The sequence below is a fragment of the Pseudonaja textilis genome, chromosome 1, assembly GCF_049901715.1.
Source record: "Pseudonaja textilis isolate UNSWEBS1 chromosome 1, rPseTex1.2, whole genome shotgun sequence".
NCBI classification, from domain to species: Eukaryota; Metazoa; Chordata; class Lepidosauria; order Squamata; family Elapidae; genus Pseudonaja; species Pseudonaja textilis.
The window spans coordinates 121,934,731-121,959,786 of NC_141990.1; the positions used below are offsets into that span (position 1 = coordinate 121,934,731).

The 25,056-nt window shown below is 39.6% G+C and overlaps 1 protein-coding gene and 1 long non-coding RNA gene across 13 annotated transcripts in view; one reads left to right on the forward strand and one right to left on the reverse strand.

Annotated features, from left to right (window-relative positions):
* Nucleotides 1–25,056, forward strand: part of KHDRBS2 (KH RNA binding domain containing, signal transduction associated 2) — a 462,416-nt gene that overhangs the window by 408,900 nt on the left and 28,460 nt on the right. For 4 of the 9 annotated variants that reach the window (XR_015740011.1, XR_015740010.1, XR_015740012.1 and 1 more), the window contains 3 exons: nt 18,377–18,553; nt 20,523–20,573; nt 21,408–23,047. Coding sequence is in view for 3 of the 9 variants with exons in the window: in XM_026695174.2 (XP_026550959.1) it covers nt 18,377–18,474 (98 nt within the window). In the remaining 6 variants the exon portion in view is untranslated. Of the gene's footprint in view, nt 1–1,253; nt 5,043–18,376; nt 18,788–20,522; nt 21,174–21,407; nt 23,048–25,056 lie in introns of those variants that run through there. The other 5 variants (XM_026695174.2, XM_087915923.1, XR_015740013.1 and 2 more) reach the window with 4 other exon arrangements.
* Nucleotides 21,497–25,056, reverse strand: part of LOC148127794 (uncharacterized) — a 120,376-nt gene continuing 116,816 nt past the window's right edge. For 3 of the 4 annotated variants that reach the window (XR_015740017.1, XR_015740018.1, XR_015740026.1), the window contains one exon: nt 21,498–21,584. This is a non-coding gene — a long non-coding RNA (uncharacterized LOC148127794). Of the gene's footprint in view, nt 21,585–25,056 lie in introns of all 4 variants that reach the window. The other variant, XR_015740023.1, reaches the window with a different exon arrangement.

Sequence of the window (25,056 nt, forward strand, 5' to 3'; positions counted from 1 at the left end):
TAGGGTCAGTTTTCAAAAGCAACGGCAAAAATGCCGATTAATATGCAAATCTATTGCAGGATGACAAGCATCAGATTTAGTGATGTCACTGATGTAACAACAACTTTATATGCACCAGCTATCTCATATTCCTGTTCTCTATAGGAAGCAAGATTTCATGGACTAGGAGGCTACGGCAATATTTTCTATTGTTGCATTGGTTACCATGTAAATATGAACTACTTTCCATTTGAGCAAGATCTTGCTTTAGCTATACCCTTCAGATAAATTGGCCCATTGGTTTCCCAATGCTACAAAACTATTCATTCTTTAGAATTGATAACAGTCCGAGAGAAGTTCAGTCTTGCTGACGTTAAATATTTTAAATTTAATTGATTTCTTTAAAATAGATTTAAGCATGTGCTTAATTCTTCCCTTGAACTATCACTTCAAGATAATCTAAAGCAGGGGTGTAAAACTCATGTCATCACAACATCATCACGTTATGTATCATGACTTTTTTCCCCCTTCGCTAAACTAGGCATGAGTGTGGCCAGCGCATGACACAGCCGGCCCACAGGCCACGAGTTTGACAGCCCTGGTCTAAAGTAATTCCAACATTGTCACTTGTTCCTTCCCTCCCGCAGCAAAACTCTGCTTTCATAGTAGTAGAACTTATCAAAGTTTCCACCACCCTTAGGAGTAGGTTTCTGAGGTAATTTCATCCTCTCTGGGTTTGAAATTTTTCTCCAATCTCAGAAGGGAAGATGTACAGCTACTCCTGCTTTCCCAACTACGACAGGATTATTGCCACTTTAAAGTTCTGTACTTTGAATAGTTTGTGTCTTTCTGAGTTTGTGGGGGAAATCCATGCAATACATTACCAGTGAAAATGCATTTGTATCTAGATAATATTTGACTTCAAAATATTTCCTATGCTTTAGAAGCTGCAAATTACTTTAATTTTAGCTAATACTTCATCACTATGTAATAATATTTTGTCCATGTAATTTTTGTTAAAGAGCCAGGGGGAATACTTTTGGTTTCATTCTATTGGAACAAATAATCTTCTTAAAATATTGCAAGTGACTCCAGGAAAGCAGGTGAATAAACCACCTGTGAAAATAAACAGAACAAGGCAAATGATGCTCACATATTCCTGTAGGTTGACAGTTTCAAAAATAATTACGTTTGTTGGAGTGTTGAGTGTATATGTATCTTATGTAAGGTTTTATTTCTCTCACGCTTGACTTAAAATTGTGATTTCCTAATAGATCCATGTCAACAACAATACCTGCAAATGAAAAATGGCATTTCTTCCACATGTAATATCAAATGAATCTGTAAAGCCACAAAACAATGACAATGAACTGTAATTGAACACCTGAATCCACTGGTCATTATGTTTTCTTTCATGAACTCTTTCCAATTTCCAGTTCTCCATTTCTTGTGATGCCCTCTGTCTAATTTGGTTCGGTTTATCCTCCTGTCCTTGTCTTCCTTTCCCTTGTATATAACTGAGGTCCATTTTAGTAACTAAGCAGATGTGGTGGTGTGCAATCTGTGGCTGGTCAGGTGTGCAGCCCCAACATCCACAAATAAAGGTGTTTTGATTTTGCATCTGGCGGGATGTAGAAAAAGGGCCTTTTCTGCCCTGGAGACCTCTCTTTGGAACCTCTCTCCCCATCCAAAAAAATCAGACCAGCCATGTCATTGCTGGATCTTCACAAAGCCTTGAAAACTAGTCTCTGCCATCAAGCCTTGGGCCCTGGTAGTGTGGATGAGAGCATTTCTTGGATATGTTGATACAATAGTGGGATTCAAATTTTTGTACTACCAGTTCTGTGGGTGTGGCTTAGTGGGCATGGCAGTGGAAGGATACTGTAAAATCTCCAGTCAGAGGTGGCATTTGCCGGTTCTCTGAACTACTCAAAATTTCTGCTACCGATTCTCCAGAACTGGTCAGAACCTGCTGAATATCACTTCTGATGTTGATAGTAGGATGTTGTGATTGTTTTCAGCTGCCAGTTTATGTTATTTATGTTTTTATTGTTTTGTTTTGTTTTAATCTTTATTTTTTATTTTTTGTAATTATTAGCCACCACAATCATGTATATGAGATGGTCAGCCATATCAATTTATTAAATAAATAAATGGGCTGTGTCTAATCCCCTTTCTCCCAGAGCTGTTGTGTGATACCTCAGATACTTTTGCATTAGTAGGATCAATAATAACTGAAAAATAGCAATACACCTTTGTCCATGCTTGCCCCAGAAACATATTGAATTCCTTGATCACTTGTAACTCAGTAACTTCACATGTATACATTTGAGGTATCTTGTTTAATAATGTCTAAGATATCTTCAGTTCCTTTTTCTATATTTCTTTATAGTTGTACAGCATTCAGAATTTGAATCTGTTCCATGTCTACGATTATCCTTACAGCAAACATCAGCACCACTTGCAAAGCTTGCAGGAAATACACATTTCCTAAATACCTACTTATTTTTGTCAGTCTCTTTCTTATCTGTGTCTAAATATGAAAAGAATCTTCCAAAGAGCTATATCATCTTTGGCTTGTGATAGCCCCATAAATCAGTCATGGGCTATGAGAATAACCTTGAAGAACAGGAGGAAGAGTCTCAAACAAGACAAGAGAAATCTGATAAGAGAAATCTTAGTCAAAGCAAAACTGTAATGTGAAAGAACATCTCAGACTTGATATTGCTAATTCTGGTTAGGATAAAGGCAGGCAGGAAGGAAACATGTTCAGTTTTTCAAGTTTCTTGAACTATAACCCTGTAATAAAAGCAGTTTTAGCATTCATCACTTCAGTATCCAAGTCTGGTAAATCTAGAAAGCTGACCTCTGCTTATTAAAAAAACATGGATTCAATCTGGTAATCTAACTAAGATAGTTGCTTCTCAACTAGTTCTTCATAATAGGCTAATATTTCTTGTCCAAATATCATTCCTTATGCCACCCAATAATGATGATTATTTAAGCAAAAGAAAAAAGAAAAGGATGGGGGATTCAAATCCACAAATGTAAATAAGCTGCCTAACATACGCTATTAGGTACATTTTCTGCTATATCCTCAATGGCTGATATACCAAGAATGTGCACTATTCCTAAATTTACAAGTAGTAATCACATGCAGCTTTTAGTGAAAAAGACAGCATTAGCCTCAACTTTTAAAACTGTCCCATGGAAATGCCCATTCTTTCATTCTTTCTCTCATTCTTTCTTCAGTTTCTCTTAATCAGCATTTTTCTCTTCGAGATTCTCTTGCTTTTGTAAAGATCAAGATCTGTTTTTCAAGAATATAACTATAATTTATGAAATACTTCAGTAAATCTCCTCTAACAAAGAATTTTAGATTGTAAGAGCATATGAAACTTCTCCCAAGAATCATCTTCTTCTAAAGATAGGAGTCTATCATTGTCCAGTGTTAATAGAACTTGGAAGATTTTAAGATGGGAGGAGGAGGAGGAGGAGTTGTAAGCCACCAGACTGTCAACTTACTAGTGGCTCTGCCAGCATGCATCACTCTTGCTGGATCTGAAACCATCATTTAAATTCCTTGAATTCAATGAGCTCTTGGGTCAAGAGAACTCTGGGAAAGTTTCACTATTTGCTGGACCCGAATTCTGCAAGAACATTCTTGTATTTCCAGTGGTTTTTCCTCTCCATTGCTTCTTTTTGGAGGACTGCTTAAGTAAATGCAGCTTTTCAATTGTCCTTGTTTTGGTTTATGGTCTTCATACAACACAACTGATCAGATGAAAGCAGTTTAACAAATGAATGGATAGATTTCTGGAATTAAAAACTGTCCTCTTCCGCTTCAGTGTTAATAGAGTGGCAGTATTTGCATAACACACTTTCCCCATTAAACATGTCCACTGTGTATGGATTTTGCTTGGTTTTGCTTTTGATCTTCCAGGTCTTTATGAAAGTGACAATTTGGTGTTTAATTGCGCTCAATACCAATGAGAAATGATAATGTATGTGCTCTATATTAAATAGCCATCATTTTCATAATATCCAGGAAAAAATAGCTATATGGAATAAGAACAAAAATGCCAGAATCCTTATTGCCACATTTAATATCCCAATCATATATCTATGACTAAACCCATAGTTTTCAAAATATGCAAGAAAATTCAGCCATTCCTAATGTTACCCCTGCAAATATCTTTAAAGCACAATACAAGTGTGGGGGAATTCTCCCCTCTGCCTTTTCGTCAAAATGGCTTTTATTCTTGTGTCACAGCAATTGGGAAGGATAAGTAGCTAAATCTTTATTACAATCTTTGACCAACATATATGTGAAATACACACAGTCCATTAAAATGGCAACTAAAGTAAGTTTTATGAATTAAAGAGGAGGAAAGGGAGGAAGAAAGAAAGGAAAGAATTTTAAATACATTGAAGAAATGCAATTGTGTTGGACAATATTTGTTGCCTCAGTCTTGTAGCAGTGAAGCAGAATTTGGCAACATAATAAGTGATAGTGTTTTTATGGTCTTTTAAAGATAGGAGACACTGACATAGGAGAAAACACTGACAGAGAAAGCTATTAGTATATAGTAACCCCACTCCCTTCTAGCAATGATGATGTTACCTAGTTTGGTAATGAAATGTCTGCAAGAAAACTACCAAACTCAGAGAGCTTCAAGGACCTCACAGTTCAATCCTGAGCCACAGATATACTCTTCTATAACATATCATTGATCATTACTCCCTAAGATTCCTTTATGAGGGGCTGGATCAATACCTCACTCAGGTTCAGGGAGAAATGACAGGACAACAGAACATGTTAAACATCCTCTATGGCATGGAGGTCAAGGGGCAAAGTCATTTGGGTGGCAACATGACCACTGGAAGGATACCCTATTCCAGACTCCAGGTTTTGAGTTGGAAGAGCATATGGAATATCCTTGGCTTCACACCAAGGACCACACTCTTTGGAAATGAAATAGAATACGAGAAAAGTACATTATTTTGGCAATCAGAGCCAGTCATGGTCTTCAGACTTCAGCTTGTCAAGCAACCCATGTTTGGTGTCTATATCTATTATTATATTATTGTATGACCTCTATATAGTCTTTCAATATGTGTTCTATATATGCATGATAAGGCAATGCTTCTAATACATGTAGGAAGTTTCCCCAGAGCCTAGCAAAGATAATGGAAAAGAGCCAGTGCGAATTTTAAGTATCATGGCTGAAGTCAGAATTGGTAACTGTCAATTGATAACAAACCAAGGCTAGCAGCCAACAGTGATGGCAATTAACTTCCTACTTCCCATTGTGTTATTTTATTTCATGAATTTATATGGCTGCCCACTCATTTTTAGTGACTCTACGTGACTCACAAATAATAAAACACCCAATATACAAAGAGTAAAAACAATAACCTCCCACTCACCTTGGTGACAACAAGCAATCAAACAAGCCACTTGATGGGCTCCATCTAGCTCCTAGTTTCCCAGGCCTGTTGGCAAAACCAGGTCTTCAGGGCCTTGCAAAAAAGTGTGACAATGGAGGCCAGTCTAATCTCCATAGGGTTGATGTTCCAAAGGGAGGGAGCCACCACAGACAAAGTCCCACCAGATGTACATCCTTAAGAGAGGAGATTCTTAATAGTGGGTTGCTGTATTGATTCACTGAAAACACAGAATGCTGGAAATATCCACATTTGTAAAGGGTTTCTGTTCATGCATTTAATGCATGTGCTTTTAAAACAATTCCCATTATTTTAAATTAACTTTTTATTAAACTTATAGACATAATTAGGTTTGGGGGGGGTCTTCTTTTTCCTCCTTTTGCATTCACCTTGATTGTATCATTTCTCTTCCAAATATTTTGCACCATTCTTCCAATTCAAGACAGAGAGGGCCCTTCCATACAACCTCTAATCTCTAAGCATCCCCACTCCAGAGCAACGTCTTCCCATGTCACATCGATACTTCTTTTAGCTGGCAACCCATCCTCTCTTTCATTCACTCCTAACTCTGGTATCTTTTTCTGGGAAGGAAAAATGGATTTAAGGCACCAATAGGACAAGGTCATCTTTACTGAATTTCTTCTGGCATGGGTACTAACCTGATAGTTAATCATGGATACCTTGGAGACCTCAAGCTACACCCTGGCCCTTTGCTCCAGGACTTCTGATTGAGATTGACCAAGATGGAGTTTTGCAGATAGAATTCTACTAGTTCTACTGGTACAGGACTAAAATGTTATACACTAAATCCTTCCAGCAGAATGCAGTTGTGGATCAGCTGCTAAACACCAAATAGGACAGATAAATGATGTTGCTTAAAGGGAAAATGAGCAGCAATTCTGACAGGACTGAGGAGTCTACGGTACAACCTTCCAAATGTTATAAAGTCACAACATCCAGAATAACCTCTGTCTAATGTGGACAGTATAGGGCTAGACTACTATAATAGTAGCAAGATTTGATCCTTTGCAAACACATTTTCAGTAGTTAAACCCAACGGTGGTTAAAAATATACCAACTGTACAACATTAGGTAAAACATTGTTTCAGTTAACCCAAGTAGTTCCAACCAAAAGTGTTATTTCTGTATCCAAAAATCTCATTTTTGGATTTATGTTCAGTTACATCCTATTAGTTAATTGGAATAGGTAACAAGGTTTCAGAAGACAGCATCACAATGCACTTTGGAGTTTTATTCAAAGCAATAAGCACCAATAACTATTATATAGCTTACCAGCAGAGACAGAGCAACCTTTCTCTTCTAAGGTTCTCTTCAATGGTGACTCAATTTGGGGGGGAGCTAATCCATGCAGGAGATTATGCCAACCTGCTTCAGCAATGACCATGCTGAGGGGCTGCTAGGAATTATGGTTTGGCAGTGTCTGCAGGATTTCCCATTCTTGCCCCCTTTAGTTAGAAATTTATGAAAAAAAATAACCAAATGACATTTTTTTTATCAGTAAAGATGCCTGATAAGACAAAAAGGATCAAACTGTGGTAAAGCCAAGTAGAAACGAAGGAAATCTCATTATCAAAGGAAAGGAGGGAAAGAAGTTCAAAGGAAATGGCAGTTTGTTACAGAAAAGAGCATCATGGATTGTATATATGGGCAGCATTATAATATGCTTACAAAAAAAAAAACCCAGTACAAAAAGGCAATGTGCTCAGAGAGCTGAATCATCCCTCAAACTGTTCACTAAATTACAATAGTGCCTTTAGATGCTTTGAAGAGTAGATGAAAGGAACTACAGGTTGTCCTCACTAAGATCACTAAGTGAGGTTAACCTGTAGTTCCTTTCACCTACTCTCCAAAGCACCTGAAGGCAGAACAAGAAGCAATGGATAGAAACTTATCAAGGAGAGGCCCAACCTAGAACTAAAGAGAACTTTCCTGACAGAACAATTACTCAGTGGAATTTATCCACTGTCAGAAGTTGTGGGTATTCCCTCACTGGAAGTACCGTACTTAAGAAGAGATTGGACAACTATTTGTCTGGAATTATATAGGGTCTCCTGCTTAAGCAGACGGTTGGACTAGAAGACCTCCAAGATCCCTTCCAATCAGAGGTGGGCTGCACATAATGTAACAACCAGTTCGCCTAGTGCAGAACTGAAAATGTGAGCATGTGCGCACGCACTATCCGTGCTTGCACACATCTGCAAAAACACAGGGATTTCCTGCACGAAGCAGCCATGGTGAGTAGAGCGGGTGAGGCGCAGAAATCAGCTGGGTTGCATGAGCAAGCAAAAATTTGAGATATATAGGATGGGATAGCACCGGCCCGGGTGGGCGGATCCAGCCAGTGGTCGTAACTACCAATACTGTTGCAGCAGTCTCGGTTTCAACACAGAACAAGAGACCACGAGAGGTGGAAGAATTCAGGTTTATTTGCGCAAAGCGTTCAGAGCATTAACATGACAAATTCTGAACCCCCATTACATGCTGGGGTTAGTTCTTTTATACCTTATGATGATTTCAGCCCAAGCCTGGGCGTTCACCTATAACCTATTTACCAAATATAGATTTTATGCTTACAAAATACCTAAAAACATATTTTGTCCTGCAAACAAAACATAAGAAAGAGGATGTGGTAGAGAAGACAGGATGTCTGTAAGTATATGCTATTTTTACCATTATCTTACACTTACAAAAATGCTTCTTACAGACCTTCCCTTGATTGCAGCTTCCTTGTTTTCAACTTTAAATACATTGTTACTTCCTCTAAATAGATTTCCTAATTCTTTAGCGTAACACAGACAGAGTTGCCCTCTGTCCCTATGACCTATAGATCAGAGAGTTATAATATGCTCAGGAGCTAGCTAACTTATATAAAATATATTCCTTCTCTGGTCCTTCTTCATTCTCTCTTTGAAACTTCACCCAAATCGTAGATTTATTGTGTAGTTTCAGATTCCCGGAAGGAGGACATAGGGGAAAGAGTTCCTCATAAACACCGACAGGGTCCTTTACCATAAGAGCCATCTTTTCAATTAACAACGAGACAGAACTTGAAACAGTACGTATAAAAAGAGGTATCACACATGGCAAGATGACACAAGCCCCAACCAGGATCCCTACAAATACAATGATGGCTGGGCTTGATATTCCTTAGGATTCTTCCAAAATGGGGTAGGCACTGCTTTGTCATTTACATAACAAACCAGGCCCTGCTTCCCCTGACAACGATTGACAAATATCTCAACCCTCATTGCCCCTGTACACTTAGTACCATTACAAGAGGTTGGAGGAGACCATGTGGTATGTTTACATCGTGGCAGGGTGAAGTCTGTGCACATTGTGGGCTTTCCTACCCTGTAGTTAAGACCCCCCTTTCCATCCTTACATTCCACATGGATGTTACACTTCTGATCTTCATGGAGGGAGTTCAGGGTACGGAGTACCCGATTGTGGCGGACAGGGACCCATGGGGAACGGAGAAAGTAACATCTTATTGTTTCATTTTGTACACATTGCCAATATTTCGTCCCTTGGTATTCACATTGTGGGAGACTTGTGATATGGCAACCTGGAGGCCTAGTATTGGTATATGTAAAGTGTCTCCCAGTATTACGAACCAGGAAGCAATCAACGCATTGTTCCGTTTCCTGGGGTTTATAATTGGGGGAGGGTCATCATAAAAAGGTTCAGGGGAATACCATTCCTCCAACTGCTCTATCTCTTGGGGTAAAGGATCGTCTTGGGCTGGTTTTCCCTTTATCAGCGTTGAGTAAAGATACAATGAATTAATCACCACACTTAATACCAGTAATATGGTTACAACCCAGACAGATGGCATAAGACCCTTCGGATACAAGCAGTTTCCCTTAACCTTTGACGAGGCTCCATTTTCTACTGTCCTCCCCTCTCCCTTTTTCCCAATTCCCGTATTAGGGGAGTCTAGCACGTGACCTAAGCCGCCCGGGAGACTCTCCGAAATAGGAGTAGTAAGGGTCTGGTGGTCTTCGCCTCCCGTAGGTAGAGGGACAGCTTCCGGAGTGTCACCACTAGGGAGGGCAATTCCTCTTCGTCTCCCGTAGGTAGAGGGACAGCTTCCGGAGTGTCACCACTAGGGGAGAGAGTCCTCTTCACCTTTTTAAAGGTCAACCTGAGTGGAAAGTCAGGTTGAGATCTGACTTTCCAACAGGCAGGCGCAGCTAATTTAACCCGAGACCAATGAACCCATGATTTAATCTCCGCTACCTTAACAGCAAGGGGAGAACACATGACTACAGTATAGGGCCCTTCCATTTGGGAGACAATGTTTCCCGTTTCCAATCCTTAACCCAAACCTCCTGCCCTGGACGTATGTTGTGGGGGAAGTTACCAAAACCTGAGGTTTACATGTTAACACATATTCCTGTAATTTATGGATAATTTCATTTAGGGCCTTGAGTTGTCTTAACCTAATAACATCAGATACATTTGTGATGTCATGCATATCAAACCTAACCAAGTTAGGAACCCTGCCATACAATAATTCAAAAGGGAGACCGAAATATCCCTGCGTGGTGCACAACGTATTGCCACCAGGGCTAGGGTCAAGGCATCAGTCCATTTGAGATGTGTCTCCTGGCATATCTTTGCCAGCTTGTCCTTAATTGTTCGATTGATTCTTTCCACCCGGCCCCCAAAGGGGGTGGAAACTACAGTGTAATTTCCATGTAATACCTAAAACTTTTGCTAGCTGCTGTGTTGCCTTGTGAATAAACTCCGGACCATCGTCCGAAGAGATCCGGGAGGGTAACCCATACCTTGGTATTACAATATGAAGTAATGCTCGAGCAACCTCAGTGGCCTTCTTTGTACGTGTAGGTATACATTCTGGCCAGCCCGTATATGTGCAGACAATAACCAGCAGTGCATTATAAGGGCCACAACGAGGCATATCGGTGAAGTCCACCATCAAAGAGTCGAAGGGGTAACAGCCTCGGGGTTGGTGGCCCATTGGTGGCTGCGGGCCTTGCCTGGGGTTATTGGCTGCACATATTTCACAACGGGCACATACATTGGCTGCTATGCTGTTAACTCTATCTATATACACCTCCCTCCTAAGCGCCTTTGTGAGGGCAGTCTTACCTAGGTGCAATTGCTTATGTAGCTGACGTACAACATCCCAGGCCAAATGAGCAGGAATATACACCCTCTTGTCTGGTAAGACCCACCACTGGCCTTTTTGGTGTGCCTCGAGTGCCTTTAGCCGGTCCCTATCCTCCTCCGAGTAATGGGGTTGGGGATGAGCATCGGGCACCCATATGGCAAGGTGCCTTTCAAGGGGAACAAAGTCTAATCGGGCTGCCTCACGTGCAAATTTGTCAGCTCTCTCATTCCCCCTTTGTATATCTGTCACCACCCTCTGGTGGCCCCGGCAGTGCATGCCTGCTACTTTGCTCGGAGCCCACACACTGTCTAGTAACCGCAATATCTGGGGGCCGTACTTTATCTCTTTCCCCCCTGCAGTTAGTAGTGAAAGTAAATCAGCTGTATTTTGCCAACACGCATCCTCTGCATATCCTGTTACTAATAAATCATCCACATATTGTAAAACCACATCTGGGGCTGGTACGTGTAAAGCCTCCAGATCCCTGGCCAGAGCTGCACCGAAAAGTGTAGGTGAATTCTTAAATCCTTGAGGCAGCCTGGTCCAGGTATATTGCTGCTTCCTACCAGTATTAGGGTTTTCCCACTCAAAGGCAAATAAATGCTGACTTTTCTTGTGTATGGGGATGGTGAAGAAGGCGTCTTTCAAGTCTATAACAGAAAACCACTGAGCCTCCCGAGGGATAAGTCCCAATATGACATAGGGATTGGGAACTACCGGATGGATAGTTATAGTAGCTAAATTTACAGGCCTCAAATCCTGAACAGGGCGAAACCGACCATCCCCTTTTGGAATTGGCAATATGGGGTATTCCAGGGCGATTCAGTAGGTACCAGGATATGATGTTCTAAATATAAGTCAATAATATCCTGGATAGCTTGCATAATGTGGCGAGGGTATGCCCTTTGTCGAATTCTCACAGGAACTTTCAGAGGCACTTCCTCAATTAGAATGGGTGGATGGTGTGCTGCAAAACCAGGGGGTTATCTTCCGCCCACAAATAGGGAACCTTAAACTGCCTCCAGACTTCCTTATCAGCGCACCCAAATTCCCTCGCTACCATAAGCCTCCAGGATTCTTCCAAAGGTACCGACAAGGTTACTTTTCCGTACCCCAGGTTCATGGAACCATCCTCATTAAAGGATAATTGTGCCCTCATTTTACAGAGCAGGTCCCTTCCTAATAATGGGACTGGGCAGTCAGGCATGTAAACAAACTGGTGTGTTATAGCCTGCCCTTTTAAGGTGCATTCAAGGGGCACCAGAAAGGGACGTTGTAAAGTTGTCCCTATTGCTCCCTGAATATTAATAGTTTCATGGGATGCCTGCGCTAAGGGTTGGGTTAAAACTGATCGGGTAGCTCCGATATCCACTAAAAATGTAACTGGCTTGCCTCCCACATTCAGTCTGACCATAGGTTCAGGGAGGCTTACTGAACCCGGTCAGCCTCAGTCCCATTCCTCTGCTTGAGCCAAGCCCACCAGAGGGGGTCCGCCCAACCCCGTCTGGTTTCTGTCTGTCCTCTACCCCTCTGGGTCAGCCTTCTCTGACCATCTTCCACCACGAAACTGAGGCTTCGTGGGGGTCCTTCCCTATTTCTGGGTAGTTCACGTTCGGGACACTCACCTTTCCAATGCCCATATTTCTTACATAAAGCACATTGGTTATGGCCGAGTTCCCATCTTCTGATCTTTTTTCCTATCCTCCTCTTTATCTCTATTTGCAAAGACTTTTCGAGCTACCTCCATTAATTCACTTATAGGCTTTCCCAGGGCTCCCTCCAGTCGTTGTAGCTTTGCATTATGTCCGGAGCACTCTGGGAAATGAACGCCATAGTTAACATCCTGGCGTTCTCAGGGATTGTGGGATCTATGGGGGTATACATACGGTAGGAGTCAATAAGACGGGTATAAATGCTTCCGGAGTTTCAGTGGGTTCTTGCAACACCAGGGAAGGTTTTGACATATTTATAACAGGCTTCCGCAAGGCGTATTGCTCGCACCACTAAAGCTTGATAATCCCTCAGTCTATCCTTCCCATCATCCCGGTACATATCCCACTCTGGGTTACTCGAGGGTATTTTTCTCTCAAAAGATCCTCCATTGAGTGATATAACCGCACATCAGGTTTTAATATCTCAGTCACTGCGTTCTTAATCTTCTCCCTTTCCTCCGGCTAAAAAGTGTCCCCAATAACTGTTGAATATCTAGCCAGTTGGGGTTATGTGCATCCATTATAGTCTTAACTAGATCTGCCACCTCTGTGGGCTTTTCACTAAATGGGCCATAGTGAAGTTTCCAATTCAACAGATCTGAAGAAGTGAACGGTACATGTTGGAATAAAGACAGAGTGACTGATTCAGATGGATCCTTTGGATTGATTGCCAACTGATCCACTTGCCTCAAGGGTGCTGTCAGGGAAGCCTGTTCTGTTTTTGCCCGAGTTCTGGCTGCGACCGGTTCAGTCATAGCAGATGTACTCGGCGCTGAAGTGGATGGGGTAGGGTCCACGGGCCTTTCCTTTGGGGTGGATGTTGAAGGCAGTGATCTATCCACCTGGACCGATCTATCCATTCCCTCTGACCTTGGGGACTTTTTAGATATGGAGATAGTCGATCTAATCGTGCCATAAAGTCTGCCACCCTCCCGATTCCTCCCCTCCGACCCTTCTTCAAAACCTCCCGTGGTACATAAGGGGGTTTGGAACTTCCTCGGGACAACTAGGCAGCACTTGTACAGATCTCTGTATTTTTTAAGAGTAACATGTCGTGATAGCAGGGCTTTACACCGCTGCATTTTAAGTCGTCGTAGCTCAAGGGGTGGATGATTCAATAAATCCAACCACACGCTATATATGGACCCTGATCTGGGTAGCCTAACATTGGGTGAAAGACCCTACGATGTACCTGCACGGCAGTGGGAATATCAAGTGTACCCACTGGGGCCACCCAATCCCAAGGTTGGCCCATTCAATTTCACAAAATTTTCGCAATTTCTACCTATCCCATTTACGCCCATAATCCTGAGACTGGTAAGCCTCCTTAAAATGTTTCATCATAACCTCCAGAGGGGTTACCTCTTTACTTTGTCTACCACCCATAATCCTCCCACATAAACAGACAAGAGAGAGAGGAGAGGGAGTTGAAGAAGAGGGTAAGGGGTCCCACTTTCTTCAAACACAGCAGGGGATTTTTCACATAGACACCCACTCGCACACGCCCGACCCAGGGAGCCGGATGTTCACGGTCTCCGATGGGAACTGCGGACGCCACTGCTTTCTACTGACCCACGGTGCTGGAGACTCACAGTCACCAGTGGGAACTGCAGTAGGCTCTCTCTTTTCCAATCAGACTTGACAAGTCCACCCACTTTATCTGTTAAGAGAGGGTGATCAGTCCTCTCCTCCGTCCCTGCTTACAGGGAGGATTATATTTCCATCCAATACTTGCCTGCAGGCGTCTTCTCCTTTTTATTCCTCTTTCACTGCTGGCCAGCCCCAGTCCTGTTCTTCTCACCTCTCACCAGTGGTTCGTGGGTTCGCCAATCGCCGACAGCAGCAGTCAGCCGTCTGGGGAAGTCCTCGATTCAAAGGGTTCCGATGGCGCCTGGGATATTCCTCCAACTCACCGATCCACTGACTGTCGGGATGGACCACCCAGAGGGCCTCAGGGCCCCTCCAGTCCCGGCGGAGTCTCGCCAGAAAATGTTGCAGCAGTCTCGGTTTCAACACAGAACAAGAGACCACGAGAGGTGGAAGAATTCAGGTTTATTTGCGCAAAGCGTTCAGAGCATTAACATGACAAATTCTGAACCCCCATTACATGCTGGGGTTAGTTCTTTTATACCTTATGATGATTTCAGCCCAAGCCTGGGCGTTCACCTATAACCTATTTACCAAATATAGATTTTATGCTTACAAAATACCTAAAAACATATTTTGTCCTGCAAACAAAACATAAGAAAGAGGATGTGGTAGAGAAGACAGGATGTCTGTAAGTATATGCTATTTTTACCATTATCTTACACTTACAAAAATGCTTCTTACAGACCTTCCCTTGATTGCAGCTTCCTTGTTTTCAACTTTAAATACATTGTTACTTCCTCTAAATAGATTTCCTAATTCTTTAGCGTAACACAGACAGAGTTGCCCTCTGTCCCTATGACCTATAGATCAGAGAGTTATAATATGCTCAGGAGCTAGCTAACTTATATAAAATATATTCCTTCTCTGGTCCTTCTTCAATACAAACGAGCCAGTCTGAACCAGTAGCAGCCCACCACTGCTTCCAACTCTGTTATTCTCTTATCCATCTGTCCTGAATCTTTTGACAGCTTCACATTAGGGTCCTGAATACCCTGGTTCTGTTGCCTTTCTCTTAACCGATATTGTTCCCAAGTTAAAATCTTTCCTGTAGAGGAATTGGTCCAATTCCTTATTAATATTGGTTGCCATTTTCTTCACTTTTTAAAGTTCTATAAAGAAATGTAATAAGAAAAATAATTGCACGAAGGGGGAGAAGTGTGTAGATTGGATTTCTGCAGCTTTTAAAGCATGTATCTTTTCCTTTTTCTCCAAAATTACCCCGGCATTGAGGAATAGAACATGTTATGCTTTCATCCTCCTACAACAGAGCTTGTCATCTTTCGCATCCTGTCGGTAACTCTGGGCATATGACAAGTCTAATTTTCTGCATTTGGAATCAAACGAAGGGGGAGGAATGAATGTTCAGGTCAAACAGATCCCAAGCAATACTAGAAAAAATAATTTATTCAAAATAACACTTCAACATGCCTCACACATTTCAAGTTCTGCATAGGAAGTTCTTCAAAAGAAGCAACTCCTACTCCCCCAAAACATCTTCCTGTCATATCTTTTCTGTGACAAAGAAAGTTGTGATCTCCTTTGAAAGAGCAATCGCCTGAAGAAAAAAAACTTTCTGTGAAGAGAAAAAAGGATATGCAGAGAAATTAAATCCAATCCAATTTAAGGTTCTCTTTGCAAGGCAGAAGTCTATCCTGACAGATTTGTGTCTGGATTTTTTAATAAACTATCCAGACATAAACTGACCGATGCATTTCATTGTTTTTCATTTTGAGACTGGATAAAGCTTCTGGATTCTTGGTTTTGTCTTTTTACAGCAAAATTATAGTCCACCTCACAACAACGTAGGGCTCTTTGCGCCCGTGTTTACTTTCTTGCAAATCCCATGGTCTGTCCAAGAAGTGCTAAAAACTAGAAGCAGTGCTGATCAGAGGCATCATCAACCATGATGAGACTCCCAAATGATAAAAGAGGCACCATGATATTACAACATCAGTTCCACCCTTCTATACATGCATAGTAAGGTCATCCCTTCGGTGGAAGTCTTGGATGCTGCTAGGAATGATGCAGTTTGGCTATTGGAAAGAAAGCAAATGTGGCCATCCTCTACTTCAAGGGTCTTCAAACTTGGCAAGTTTAAGACTTGTGGACTTCAACTCCCAGAATTCCCAGTCACATAACATGAAAGCCATTCTCTCTCAGCCCAATTTACTTCTCAAGGGATGTTGTTGTGGGGGGAAAATAGGAGGAGGAAAAAGTATTTAGGCATGTTTGCCATTGTCAGTGATTTATAAAAATAATAAAGGCAGGATAAAAATCTAATAAATAAACAGCATGATATGAGTAGAACAGATTTTAATTAGGAAGCTAAAATGGTAAAGGATGCATCTTTGCCTATTTAACTTCATTCTCATAAGAATCAAAGCAGTGATCTAAGTTGTGTACCTGTGTAAACGAACTGGGAAGCAAGTGGGGTCAAGATATAAATTAGGCAACAATATATATTTGGAGTATATTTCAAGGTACTTGGAATTCTAGCTTCAAATACAAAGCTTAGGAATGGGATGGAGGAAAGGGATGAAAAACAATCACAAATCCTTTCAGTAGTTAGAAACTGGCCTCTAGAAAAACTCAGCTAAGCCTACCATATTCTTAATGTTTTTTAATCAACAGAACTGCTAAATAAGTAATTAAGACTGTAGTCCCTTGTATTTACCTGCCAGAAAATCTTGCTTTATTCAGGGGAGTTACTTCTGTATATAAAATTACACTGCAAATTCTATAAATAGCAATAGCCATTCAAGCATAGTACTAAGTATGTTTATTCAGAAGCATATCCTATTACATTCAGTCATAACAAGGCAAGGAATAGCATCAGGGTATAGACCAAAGAATCTGACAGAGATGATTGCAGATTTTTCTCAACAAACAAATGGTCCTTTAATATAAGAAGCCTTGCTTTCCTATGCAGTTTCTAAAACATTTCATTTTAAATTGTTTTAATTGTATATGTGGACGTTGTAAGCCACCAAGAATTTTTCAGCATGAGAGGCCATAGTAAATCAGGATGATGATGATGATGATAATAGTAGTAGTAATAGTAGTAGTAGTAGTAGTAATAATAATAATAATAATAATAATAATAGTATTTTTAAGTAACTGTTTTTAAAATATAAGAAAATTAGATGTCCATGCTCCAGTTCTTTTTAATAAAACTATTTAAGAATGAAAAATTATGCTAATATTTTGCAAGCAATATCACAGAACATTGTTATTCTCTGTTGAGAAATTACGTTCAGTATAAATTAATATTTCAGATTATTATGTTTAATTGGATATAGTTTATCTAAACACTATCTTTTCTATGCAGAGCCATAAATTAGGTCTGTACTGCCCCCTATTAATGTATTTAATGTATTTCTAGGATGAAATTAGTTGTTATTTTACTCCTCACAGTGATTTAACAATGTTATGCGAGTGTAGAAGAGGCATATTTATTGAACCAATACTGCTTGGAAATCATTCAGCTACTAAGTTGCTAAGTGAGTTTTGCCCCATTTTATTATCTTTCTTGCCACCTGCAGTTCTTAAGTTAGTCACATGGTTGTTAAGTGAATTTGGCTTCTCCATTCACTTTGCTTGTCAGAAAGTCACAAAAAGGGATCACATGACTCCCCACCCCACCCAGGCACTGTGACCATCGTAAATACATGCCAGTTGCCAACCGTCCAAATTTTGATCAATTTGTGACCAATGGAATGCTGCAACAGGTGTTAAATGTAACAAACGGTCATGAATCACCTTTTTCAGTGCCATTGTAACTTCAACCAATCCGTAAACAAATGGTTGTAAATTGTTGGTTGTATATGATAACATAGAGAAAAATGGGCGCTAGTAAAATCACAACAGTAACATCACTCAGAGCTAATACCAGTCTATTGTCATTGTAATATAACCTATAGCAATCTCTCTCTCTCTCTCTCTCCCTCCCTCCCTCCCTTTTAATAGACTTTTGTGTGTCCCCAGAATTACCTGCTTGTATTGGAAAGCCCACTTTAATATTATCTAAGTTTCCCATCATTTCCACCGTGCTTTTTAAGTTAAATGGGAAAACAGATAATCATTCATCTTTCACTTCCTCCCTTCTGACTCAATTCCTGATCCAGTTATTCAGACCATATTAGAAATTCAGGTATGAAATAAGTTCGCAGCAGGCAAAAATCGAAGAGTGGTGGATTTTTCTTTTCTCCCGGGCTGATTTTGCTGAAACATTGATTGTTTACATGTGCTACAAATTGGAAGAAAGAGAGTTTTCGGTCCTCACTGAGAGCTTTCTTTTTTTTAGCAGTTGGATCTGAGACAGTACTGCTGGCTTCATATTCTAATACTTGATGCATTATTAGCTTGATCAGATCCCCATGTCCATGTCTACCAAAATAAAGCATTTTCTTCTTCATTTTGTCTGTTTCAGCTCAAGAAGAATGGACCATAAGTCGTCCCAGCCTAAAAGCTCCAACTCCCAGGTCAACCAGGGGGAGTTACAGGGAACATCCCTATGGTAGATATTGAAAGATATTCTCCACATCTGTGACCTCAACTTAAAGACAATTAAGAACCCGTGGTCTCCACGTAAATGGCAACAAGACAAGTAATAGCCCATTTTTTTCTATCCTAGGAATTACTGCTTATGATTACCTGTATACTACTTATGTTTCCAGAATGGAGTGAAACTGGCATTAGTATTATTTTTAGGACATGGACTTTAAAAGACTGTTGGCAGTTGTTGACTAAACCTTTCAGCAAGATGATGTTGTCTTGGTTTTTCCTCCTCACTGTTGTGTGTAATTTTAAAGCAAAACAGGAAAAAAAAACAAAAAAAGAAGCATGAAGCTGCATCTCTTACACCCTGTCCCCACACTAAGGTTGAGTTTTTATTTAGGGTTGCTAACAAAAATGTAATATGACCTTTTTTGAAGCAGATGATAATCGAGATGTAGATAAGCTGTTTTAACCTGTCTTTTAATATATGTTAGTTAGATTTAAAATGCTTAATATTAAGTTTGTAAATTTCATTTTAAATGCTGTTTTAACGGGGTTGACAACAAGCTGCTACTGTATGGATGTAGCTAACTGAAATTGTCCAGTGTTTTAATCTGTATTTGTTTTGTTTTTTATTATTATTTTTTAAATCACATAAAGTTCCATGTGTAAGCTTCTCTAAATAGGAAACATAATTTTGTCAAATATGTTTGCCATAACTTGTCAATAAAGCTGAAAACTTTTGTAACAAACTAAATTTGGAATTACGTGTGTTTAGCTTTAAATGCCTGCTTGATTTCTTCTTCAAGAGATGCCTAAATATGTTTTTTATATAAACCCTTTCTTTTACAAAAACAAAATCTATATATAAATGAACCCAAGTTTGTTTTAAGACGATGTGCAAGACTTTAAAAAAATTGTATTAATAACTTATGGTTGTTAAATAATTTAAAAGCTAACCAACTAAACTGTGACATGACTCATGACTAGAAGACACTAATGTATATAACATGTTAATGGGGAAAAAAGTCGTGGCTTTAGAAGAATAAATGGATTTTTAAACTCTCCTCTTAAGTTTGATCTTGCTAAACACACACTCTGATTGATTCGTTTGTATTAGCCTGTCTCTCGTGAGAATGTAATGGAGTTTAAAGAGGTAAGATTATTGCTTACCAGTGTTAGACTGTCTAAATGCTAGATCTTCAACCGCTGAGTTTCCCCATACATTAAATATCCCATTCAACATGTAAGCATTGCATAGACTCACCTTCTTGTTTTCACTCTGAGGAGTGTGTCGGCTGCATTTGCGGAGTTCTCTAATAACTTGTCTTGACAGTCCAATCATCAGTGTCACTGCCCAGTTGTTGCTATTCAACTTCAAAAACTCTATTTGTAATTTTCAGTGCTAATTATCACCTCCCTTGAAGGCAGTTTATAGAGGGCTGTTATTTCTTTTGAGAATATCAGACTTGATGGCTGATGATTATTAACGAAATATGTCGCAGGACTCAAAGGATGACTAAACGTTAAACAGGTAACAATAATAGTAACTGTAATTTTGAGTATGCAACAGCAATGTTAAATATTCCAAGTGATTAAGTTACTGATAGTTAAAAAAGTAAACCTGCCAAAACTTAACAAATAGGTATTATAGGCTATTAAAACATCTAATTAACATTAACTAGTGGCAACAAAATTATGTTACAATATATAACCCTTGAGGCAATAAACAGAACTAAAATTAACAATAATAGTAATGCAACTCTTGCTAACAGTGAATATATAACCTACATTTCTATGACAAAAAGGAAGAATTTTATCATAGGCAATCTTAAATGCAATTTTTTTATTTCCAGTGGCTTTTTGTCAATGTAATTGGTTTACTTTTTTGATGAGAAAAGCTGGTGGCTGTTCAATTTGTAAGCCCATATAAGATTTTTTGCAGCTGGAGTTGCATGCTAACTTTCTTGACTAGTCTCTCAAACATGCATTTTCTCTGTTGATTCAGCTGTGTTTATTGATGTGGGCTTGGTTAGGTTGGCATCTGTCACACTGAATGTTCTGTCTCACTGTTTCAGGGATCTGAACATACTGGACAGCAAACTAGAAGACTGTTACATAATGCCCAGGTAAGCAAGAAATACAGTCAATCAATGAAAACAGATGCTTTTCTGACAGACGAGAATATTTGTAGCTCAGGGGTTGAACTGTGGGATCCTTGGTGCTCTCTGAGCTTAGTGGTTTTCTTGCAGACATTTCATCATCCAACTAGGTAACCTCATCAGTGCTGACTGATGATGTTACTTAGTTGGGTAATGAAACATCTGTAAGAAAACCACTAGGCTCAGGGACCACCATGAAACCAACAGATTCTTTTCTTCCAATAATTGTGAGGGTTGTGTTGACTTTGTGGAAATATTGCCACTCTTACTAAACAATTTTACTTTGTCCCAATTCCAAGGTAATAGTTTTATCCATTCTTTCTTGGATGTCACCCCCCATTGATCAAAGTGGGATTTCCTTTAGTGTAAAAATGATCAGTTTGCAATGTAAACTTGGGTCCTTGTCTAGAAAATATCGATAGCCTCCAAGACGTGGCTATCTATTCTAAAAAGAAATGAGACAGAACTATGTGGTGTTGGTTTTTGTGCTTGTCTATCTAGCAAGCTATTTCTGGTGTCCAAGAAGCCACAGGATGGTAATGAATGTGATGTATTGAGTTATTTCTTTTAAAGAAATAAAAGAAATCTTTTTCTTTTAAAGATTGGAACATTTCTTTTCAAAATCAACAAATATATTTTTTACAAGTACACTATCCATTAAGAGCAGAAATACATGACTGATTTTCAAAATTCAGTCTATGACTTTCAGGACTGAGTGGGTTAGCCTGTATTTGTGTTAGATTTTATTTTATATAAGATAGATTTCTTTCATTTATTGATTCATCTTCTTCCACTTTGCAGGTGAAGCCATCTCAGGTTGGCAAGGTACCAGCTTTTGAACTAGGAGAATTGATTGCTCTCTCACACCTGCTGACAGATTTTATATTCAGATACAACTTTTTGTGCATGCATTGTTCTAGAAGTCAAAGGGCCAAGAGGAGTTTTCAGTTTTTCTTATACCTTCTTCTCATAATATTTCTGGGAGAAAAAAATGGAATAATATAGCTACAGAGAATTAATACAGTACACAATTCTGCAAAATGTCAATAACTAGAAGTGCTATTTATCACAAAAGAAAGACGTGTATAGATATTTTTGAGTCATTTAGGCCACACATTGACAGCTGAAGTTAACATTGCTGAAATTCACAAAGAGAATGTGTTTTCCACAGTTCATGATTCAGTTATAAGCAACCATATCATGGGCCCTGGGGTAAGTCCTCATACTGATATAGTGACTACATATATATTTCTAGCAATAGAATGGTCTAAATTTTAGGCAATTTCAAATTTTCACCTTTTGGCAATTCTTCCCATATTACCCAAATGGTTGAAAAAGCTCTTTTCATAATTGAATCCTTTTGTAAGTAGCAGAGGATTCTAGAACATGCTAAGTTGCCCTGAAATTTACTTTACATAGATGTCTAACTGAGTCGGTTACATCTTACCTTTGTTCTGCATGAAAGGAGAAGCTATCTAATAGTGGGAAAATAGCAGCAGTAGAGAAACATCTCTTTCACTTCCTTGTACGCATTTGAAATATTTTACTTTGCCACAAATCAAACCAATATATGTATTGGTTCACCATAGCACCAACCACAAAATGTGATCTTAATGCTCTGAACTCCACTCTGGACTCAGTGTATGGTTTTCTTTCTCACTTGCATATTATTTAATACTCACATGGATTTGTTGTGAGGACAATTGAGATACATCATAAATTCAAAGCATAACCCAGTAAGACATGACACCTAGCAGTACAAAAAGACATTTTCTTCTACTTCCCCAAGAAAAACACAGCCTTTTTCTCGGCTTAAAAGCATTGGTTGGTGCATTTATGCCATTTTGACTTCTGGTCTATTCATAACTGGAAGTTCCCCTGTTTGGCCCTCAGGGATAATAGAATTCCCCCCACCCCTTAAGACATACACACAAGATTTTGTTTTTTCCAAACATAGTGATCTCAACTTTATTTCAAAACTCTGAAAATTGTCTACCCTAAAACCATTGTCTTATTCTAGAGAGCTGGCAATGGGACAAACCCAAAGTATAGTTGGTTGCTAAACTTTAGATCTCTGGTCCAAGTCATGTGGTGCAATTTTACTGCTCAGACAAAAACAATCTAGTCTTCTAAATTGATTGGAAGAAGGACCATCTGCAAATATCTGTTGGATATAATTCTGCAGTAGATCAATGATTGCAATTCTAATATTAAGAAAGCATTTGTCATGATTATAATCGAAGATCCTTTTAAAATGAATAACAAGAAGCAGTTTAGCAAATACTTTGTTAAAGGTGACTCTTTTAGCATCTGATATTCACTGACTTACTATCTCATTTCATTCATAGGGTCATTGCTGTTTCCAGTGAACTACATGAGCTTTGGAATGGACTTTGGCTTATACAAACCACACATTTAACAAGAACAAAGAAAAAAACAAGGTAGGGCAGCCTTCTTATCTAGAAGAAGAGAACATTTCAATAAGGATTAGATTGACTCACTTTTTGTCGGGGTAATTCTTTTTGAGTTGGGACTCAAATCAGATTATCAAGCATATGCATTGACACTACCAATCTTGGGGATTTGGTCAAAGTAATTTATACATATACAATATGCCCATATACACATTGTTTGTATATCTGAATACAGCTTTGAGACCTATAGAAAATTCCTAAAGGGATTTTGAAAACAAAATACATTTTGCAAAAATGAAAAACAAATATTCAGATTGATTTTTTAAAAAAATGTAAAGGTAACTTTCTTAAAAGAGGGGAAAGAGCTACCTAGTTATGTTATTTTGCTATGTCCTACCCACATCAAAATAGCATCTAATTTATATTTTATTTAATCTAGGTTAAATTGAACCGTGAGATTAATTTGGGTATCAATGACTCAGTTTTTAAAAAGCCTCTAGTGCCTCAGAAAACTACCTGCCACGAGACTGCTGTATCGATAATCCTTAGCTTTCTTCCAATGCAATGTCCCTTGCATTTTTCTAACATAAATGTATATTTTAAACAATTAATGTTAAAATGTGCAGTTATGAGCTGATTGACCATATTGTAAAAGATAATTGTATGTGATCTAGATCGGCTCATCTAATTCATCTAAATTTGATGAATAAATACAATAAATAACAACAAATAAATAATGTAAGGCTGGATCAAAGTGCTGGATCAGACCAGGGCTCATCTTAGTACAGCATATTGTTTCTAATCCTGCTAATCAGATGCCTCTGAGGTGCTGGCAAGCAGGAGTTGGAAACATACTCATTCCTCTTTCACTATTTTCCCCTTGTCACTGGCACGGAAAAAGATGTTGAGTTTCAACTGAACTGTCCTCTATGAATTCATCTAATAGCCTTTTTTAAAAAGACACACTACTATCATGCTTCGTGGGAAGGAATTCTGTAGACTATCTTTGCATGGTGTGCTTTCTTTGTCTCTTATTAATCTCTTTTCAGTCGGCTTCACTGGATGCTTTTTGCTGATTTGAGGGAATCTCCTTGCCAATCATGTTTTTTACCATGATCATATCCCTCCTTTGTTTCCTCCCCCCACCCCCCGAAGCTAAAGACTGATCAATGGTTTAAGATTTTCTCATGAGTCCTGATTATTTTGGTTGTCCTCTTCTGAACATTTTCCAGCTCTAATTCAGTCTTTTTTTGAATGTAGAAAGAAGTGAGAGCCAGGTTAGTCCAGTGCAGGGGTGTCAAACTTGATTTCATTGAGGGCCACATCAGGGTTGTGTTTGACCTCAGGGGGGGCAGGGTGTGTGTGGCTGGGGTGGGTGTGGCCAGGATGGGCATGGCCAGTTCAACATCACTCATGTTGGGGTCACCTGTGGTGGTCAAGTGCTAAGGTAGGACTTCCCTCAGACCGTCTCTCACTCTCATTATAATCTCCTTCCTTCCTTCTCTTCTTTTTCCTTCCCTCTTCATTCTCCTTTTTTTTCTTCCCCTCTTTCCTTAGTTTTTCTTCCTTGCTCTCTTTCCTTCTTTTTCCCCCTCTTTCCCTTTATCCTTTCCTGTCCCTTCTTGCATGCTCAAATGCAAAAGGAGAAACATTTATCCTTTTGTTTTGGTTTTAGTTTGTTTTTCTAGCTCTCTGACAGTGAAAACAGAGCCTGGACAGGCCGAACACATGCCTCCCCAAGCTCCATTTTCACTGGCAGAGGGTGTAGGAGGCCATCATGGCCAAAAACGGAGCCCCAGAGACCACATGCAGCCCTCCCAAGGCCCATTTTTGCTAGCAGAGGCACCGCAGGTAGGTCTTTTGCTGTTTCCCCGCAAGCCAGATCTAACTAACACTCAGGCCAGATTTGGCCCACAGGCCTTGAGTTTGACACCCCTAGTCTACTGTTTAAGGCATCTGGCTAGAAACTAGGAGAGTGTGAGTTCTAATCCTACCTTGGGCACAAAGCTCTCTCCCTGCCCTAGGAAGGAAGCAGT